This window comes from Penaeus monodon, chromosome 20 (genome assembly GCF_015228065.2).
Source record: "Penaeus monodon isolate SGIC_2016 chromosome 20, NSTDA_Pmon_1, whole genome shotgun sequence".
Lineage (NCBI taxonomy): Eukaryota > Metazoa > Arthropoda > Malacostraca > Decapoda > Penaeidae > Penaeus > Penaeus monodon.
In genome coordinates, this window is record NC_051405.1 from 37,283,097 (window position 1) to 37,288,728 (window position 5,632).

The 5,632-nt window shown below is 49.2% G+C and overlaps 2 protein-coding genes across 4 annotated transcripts in view; both read right to left on the bottom strand.

Annotated features, from left to right (window-relative positions):
* The window catches only part of LOC119585792 (protein stoned-B-like), a gene marked incomplete in the record, with an annotated part of 14,622 nt that extends 11,643 nt beyond the window's left edge, over nucleotides 1-2,979 (bottom strand). The window contains 5 exon segments of the mRNA XM_037934512.1: nucleotides 1-64; nucleotides 205-397; nucleotides 551-1,220; nucleotides 1,223-1,888; nucleotides 1,891-2,979. Coding sequence (XP_037790440.1) covers nucleotides 1-64; nucleotides 205-397; nucleotides 551-1,220; nucleotides 1,223-1,888; nucleotides 1,891-2,961 — 2,664 coding nt within the window.
* An 8-nt stretch (nucleotides 2,980-2,987) lies between these two features.
* Nucleotides 2,988-5,632, bottom strand: part of LOC119585791 (protein stoned-A-like) — a 53,700-nt gene continuing 51,055 nt past the window's right edge. For all 3 annotated transcript variants that reach the window (XM_037934509.1, XM_037934510.1, XM_037934511.1), the window contains exon 2: nucleotides 2,988-5,632. This exon is cut by the window's right edge and continues 1,217 nt beyond it. In XM_037934509.1, the coding sequence (XP_037790437.1) occupies nucleotides 3,008-5,632 (2,625 nt within the window). In that variant the 3' untranslated portion in view covers nucleotides 2,988-3,007.

Genomic DNA, 5,632 nt, shown 5'->3' on the forward strand with positions numbered 1-5,632 from the left:
TGCGAGGACGGGCACGGGTGAGACGCCCCTCGGAGAGACTGCGCCCGCGTCCAGGGCAGCCGGCCTTGACCAGAGAGAAAGGTTGGTGAGTGATTCTGCACGAGGGCAGTGTTCGTTATTTGTCACATATTCATGAATGAGAAGTCTTGTTATGACTGAGTGTAAGTCGCAATGACTAGCCATGCTTGATATCCCAGGACGCACTTTATCACGACGGTCATCGGCTCGTCGTCAGAATCGCCGGAGGTCTGGCGAGCAGCTCTGCGCGGCGTCGACTGCGGGACCGGAGGCGGCTCGTTCATGGCCAGGAACGAGTCGAAGCCGCCGGAGTCCCCGAAGCCGAACCCTTCCGCCGCCGCGCCGCCCGACTCGCCCGTGTCTCCCCATGGGGAAGCGGCTGCGGGAGAGAGGGTTTGTGTCATTTCTGCGATCGACAGTTGATTAGAAGTGCTGCATTGCATTATTAAAATAGCTGTATAAATTACCCACTGCTGCCCATGTTAATTATCCTTTTTGTTCCAAAAGGGAGAACGTGGGACAGTACACTTACCTCGCACCGTGGTGGCGAACGGATCAACGTGAAGCTCATCTGACTCGTCTACAGCGACCTTGTCAAATCTTGCTGAAAAGGCGTCGAATTCTTCGTCGGTTGCAACTTTCACACCTGTTGCTGGCACTGCTGGAGCAGCCGTAGGTGCAGCAGGGGCGGGAGCGAAGGGGTTGACCATTGTGTTGCCCTCACTCTCTGCGAAGATGTCTAGAGTCGGTTCGTTGCCAGCCCCGAAGAGGCTCATGCCAACATTAGGCGCAGGAGTTGCCGTCCCGAAGAGAGCCGCACCTGTCGAGTCTGCTCCTGAAGGCGCCGGCACAACTTTGGCTGATTCGCCATCAAAGATGTCAAAGCCTGAAGATCCTGTACCATTGGCTGGGACATCCCCAAACAATCCCATTGCAGGGGAAGGAGGAGGCACAGCCTTAGGGGCATCTCCGAAAAGGTCAGCAGCTGGCGAGCCTGGCGGTACTGAGTGAGGCACATCACCAAAGAGACTGGTGGCTGGAGATGCAGGAGGTACAGCAGACACATCACCAAAGAGACTGGTGGCTGGAGATGCAGGAGGTACAGCAGACACATCACCAAAGAGACTGGCAGCAGGGGATGCTGGCGGACTGTTTGTGAGACATCGCCAAAGAGACTGGCTGCTGGAGAAGCCGGAGGAACACCCTGAGAGTCGCCAAACAGTGCATCGCCAGAACTGGGGAAGGTACTCGTAGCATCTCCAAAGAGGGCAGCCCCTTGGTCTGCTTCAGGGGGAGCACTGAAGGCATCTAGGGCATTGACATCCCCAAACGCATCTTTTTGTTCTGCTGTGGATGATGGAATTCCAATTACCTCATCTACTTCTGCTTTACCCTGGTTAATTTCATCTTCCATTTGTAGTTCCTTTCCAGCTTCAGTGGAAATGTCTCCTTGACTTGGTGTTTCTGAAGAATCTGTTTTACTGGGTAGTTCTGATGGCTCTATTTGGATGCTGTTTATCGCAGGAGGGATGGGCTCAGGTGATCCAAACACCTCTTCGACCTTTTCTTCGTTCATGGAAGCAGAATCCTGAGCCTCACCTTCAAGGATAGACATCTTGTTAGCCTCTTCAGTGGCTCCTTGCAAGTTGGTTTCAATAACAGTCGGTTCACTGTCAGTCTGTTCACTCATCTGTTCGGGAGACACAGACTCCTCGATGACTACTGTGTCACTCTGAGTTTCTATATGGGTAGTTCCCGCTGCTGTTTCACTGGGAACAGCTTCCTTACTTACAGCAGTAATGACAGGTGGAGCAGTTGTTTCGCTAATCTCGTCTCCTGCTAATAGGTCAATAGGTTGAGCATCTTGTGTTGTTTCTACTGAGGTCCTTCTGCAGGTTTCACTTGTGTGGTAGTTTCGCCATCCTCTGCAGTAATGCCCTCAGTCAAAAGGTCGCCTGACAACAAATCAACCTGTGATGTTGTTTGAGCCTGTGGTTTATTGAATAGACTTAGAATATCCTGTTTCGTTTTAGGCTTTTGAGATGGCATATCCCCAAAGAGATCAATGTCCTCTGATGTAATGGTTGTTTCCTGTGCTGGTGCTGTATCAACCATGGTCTTGGGTTCCTCCATCTCATGGTCACTCTCATCAATGGTCTGACCAAATATTGCGCTAAATGAGTCTGGTTCCTTCTCAGGTTCTGTGACTTGTATATCAGGTGTAGGACTTGGAGAATTAGCAACAGCACTCCCTGGAGAAGGACACGGTGTTCTTGTTGTATTTAGTTTTTCATGCAATGTGTCTGTTGTAGCTTCCATGGCTCCTATGACCGTCTGCAAAAGGTCCTTTGTTTCCTTTGATGGGGGAGGTGGTCTGGGAGGCGGAGGTCTTCCTGGTGCTGCATGAGGTTCCTCCATCACTGGACCATCACTCATAAGGTCAATAACAGGTGAAGCGACTGAAGCTGGTGGTTGTGGTCTTGCAGGAGGAACCGAGGGATGTGGTGGAACTGGCGGATGATGGGGGGCTGGGGGCACAGGTGGAGGTGCCGATGCATGGTGAGGCACTGCCGGAGCAGTGGTTGGAACTATAGGCTCACCAAAAAGATCGCCTGACACTTGGTTCATGGATGGCACTGGCCCCCCAAAGAGCTCTGCTTGTGGTTGCGGTTCCACTGCACCAAATGGCTGTGAGACATCTGGAATTGTTCCGAATGGATTCATGTCGGTAGGATAAGACATTGGGTCCCCAAAGAGCCCAGCAGCAGCAGCATTAGAATCATCAATCTGGTCACTGAAGGGGTTAATTCCTGTATATGAGGTGGCTGAGTAGTCGAAGGGGCCACCATTAAGGAAAGGATTTGCTGCTGCATCACCTACGTCAGCAGGTGGTGCTGGGTCATCAAAGAGGAAAGGATTCTTCACATTCCCGGTGAAATCCATCTTGATATTATATATTAGGACTCGCTTCTATATTTAAATTCACAGCCTATGCCTCTGAAGTATCAAATGGATCTTTAGTTGCACTTAAGAGCTCTGTCTCAAGATATTTCAGTTCAGCTTTGCTTGGTCCAATATCAGCAGCTATCGAGGTATCGAATGGGTCAAAATCGTCTCCAATTTCAGGGCTCTTTGCTGACTGTGCCTGGAGAACCTGAATTGGTTGATCAGATAAGTTATGGTCGTCAGTAGAATCTAACAAGTTGACAGGTGTTGCAGGTTTCTGAGCAGGGAGTGGGGGTCGCTTTGGGGCCTTAATTTCTTCTTGACGTGGGTCAAATTCCTCGTCACTTAGATTCCTTTTAATACCCGAATCTGTTAGAAGTTCACTCTCAAGAGTCTTTAATTCAGCCTTACCAAACTGGTCTGCAATGGAAGTGTCAAATGGATCAATATCTTGCACAGACTCTTCTGTCACACTTGATGTTGGCTGAAGAGTAGGTCTGAGATCCTCAGTAGGAGAAGATGAAAGGAAATGATCGGCTGTCACAGAGGGAGCTTCACTTGCTTCTGGCAGAGCAGCGTTAGTGGTATTTTCTATGCGGGGTACAAAGGCCTGGGGCTTAGCTTCAACCTTACTTTCCTCCTTTGAAAGAAGACTTTCTTCTAGGAACTTTATTTCAGTTTTGCCAAGTTTGTCTGCAATGGAGGTATCGAATGGATCAAACTCGTCTTCTGCAGTTGCTGCTTCCCTGGGCTCCTGACGTGGTTCTATGCAGGGCTGGAGGGGAGCACTGTTGTCTGTTGGGGTGGTTGCAAGAAGACACGGAGCTGGTGGCACTGGAGGCCTACCTGGCTTAGGGGGTCTTTGGGGTGCCTTTGATTTAGCTTCTTCTGCCCTGGGATCAAATTCGTCAAATGGATCAGGACCTGGAGCCGGTGCTGTGTCAAGCAACTCACTTTCAAAGTACTTCAGTTCAGTCTTACCAAATTTGTCGGCAATTGAGGTGTCAAATGGATCAAAGTCAGCCTCAGGAGCGTTTGGTTTGGTTCCTGTTGGTGCTAAAAGTTCCAAACTAGGGGGAGCACCTGTTGGTGAGGGAGAAGCAGTCAGGAGACACTGAGGACGAGCTGGGGACGGCGGTCTTGAAGGTTTTGATGGCTTTGCTGGTGCTTCTACTGCTCGAGGGTCAAAACTATTGTCCTCTTCAACTTTTTCGGAAGAGCCACTCACAAGAAGTTCACTTTCAAGTACCTTCAGTTCAGTCTTCCCAAACTGGTCAGCAATTGATGTATCAAAGGGATCAAAGTCGTCTGCTACTGAAGGTGGGGCATCTGCTGACGGCTGTAATACGGGCTGGAGTGTTGGATTTTCGTCTAGTGGTGTAGCAGCTAAGAGGCAACGAGGAGATGGTGGACGAAGGGGTTTGATTGGAAGATCAAGGGCTCTGTCCTCGGGTTTCTTTACTTGAGAAACTTGCTTTACTTCTTGATCTGTATTTTGGGAAGACAAAAGTTCATTTTCAAGAGCCTTGAGTTCAGTCTTTCCAAAACTTTCAGCAATAGATGTGTCAAATGGATCGAAGCTCTCGTCAGCTGAAGATTTTTCGTTGGCACTTGATGGTAAAAGTGTTGGATTATTATCTGTAGGTGTAGTTGCTAGCAAGTGTACTGGGGAAGGAACAGGGCGTGGTGGCGGCTGCTTCTTCTTGGGTGGAGTAGAAGCTTCCTCAGATTTCTCTTGATTATTTGCTGGCTGTGTCAGGAACTCTGCTTCAAGAGTCTGTATCTCAACTTTTGCTGCAATAGAAGTATCAAAAGGATCAAAGTCGTCTGCAAGTGCGTCCTGAGACGGTGCGAGAACCGGTGCACTAGTGTCCTCGATCTCTGAACTGGTTAGCAAGCAGGGTGCAGCCTTGGGTTCCTCCTCCTCTCTTGGATTAAAGTCAAAGTCAGAGTCACTCTTACTGAGTGTACCTGGCTGACCTGCACTGAGTAATTCGCTTTCAAGGACTTTAAGTTCAGTTTTTCCAAAACTCTCTGCAATAGAGGTGTCAAAGGGGTCAAAACTGGCTGATTTAGTAATGTCACTCTCTGCCTGTGGCTGTAGTGCTTCTGGAAGACTTGCGTCTGCGTCAGGAGAGGCGAGATGATCTACAGGCAGGTGCTTCTCTGCTATGGATGTGTCAAAGGGGTCAACCTCCTCTTCAGGTTCTTCTTTTTGGACCTTGGGAAGGGCAGGTCGAGGTGGTGGTGGCTTAGCAGGTTTAACTTTTTGAGTAGTGTCTTCGATTACCACACCATCAACAAAACTCACATCAAATGGATCTTTATCATCAGCGTTTCCTTCCGGTCCAAGAACTTGAGCAGCAACTGAAGTGTCAAATGGATCGTCTTCAAGCTCCTCAAATTCCTTTTCCTTTGATTTAGCAACAGACTCGGCAGCTAAGAATGCGAACTCAGCGTCAAATTCGTCTTCAATTGGATCAGGTTCAGTGGGGATAAGAGATTCGTTGGTTACTTCAGATTTATCGATAATATCAAACTCAGCAACAAGGTCCTTAAGGTCTAAGTCCTTTCCGTTGTCCTGTTTGGTTTCTTTCGAGTCCTGGTCGTCTCCTGAGGACTCTAGGAATTCACTGAGGTCAACTTCTTTGTTCTCGCCTTCAACTCC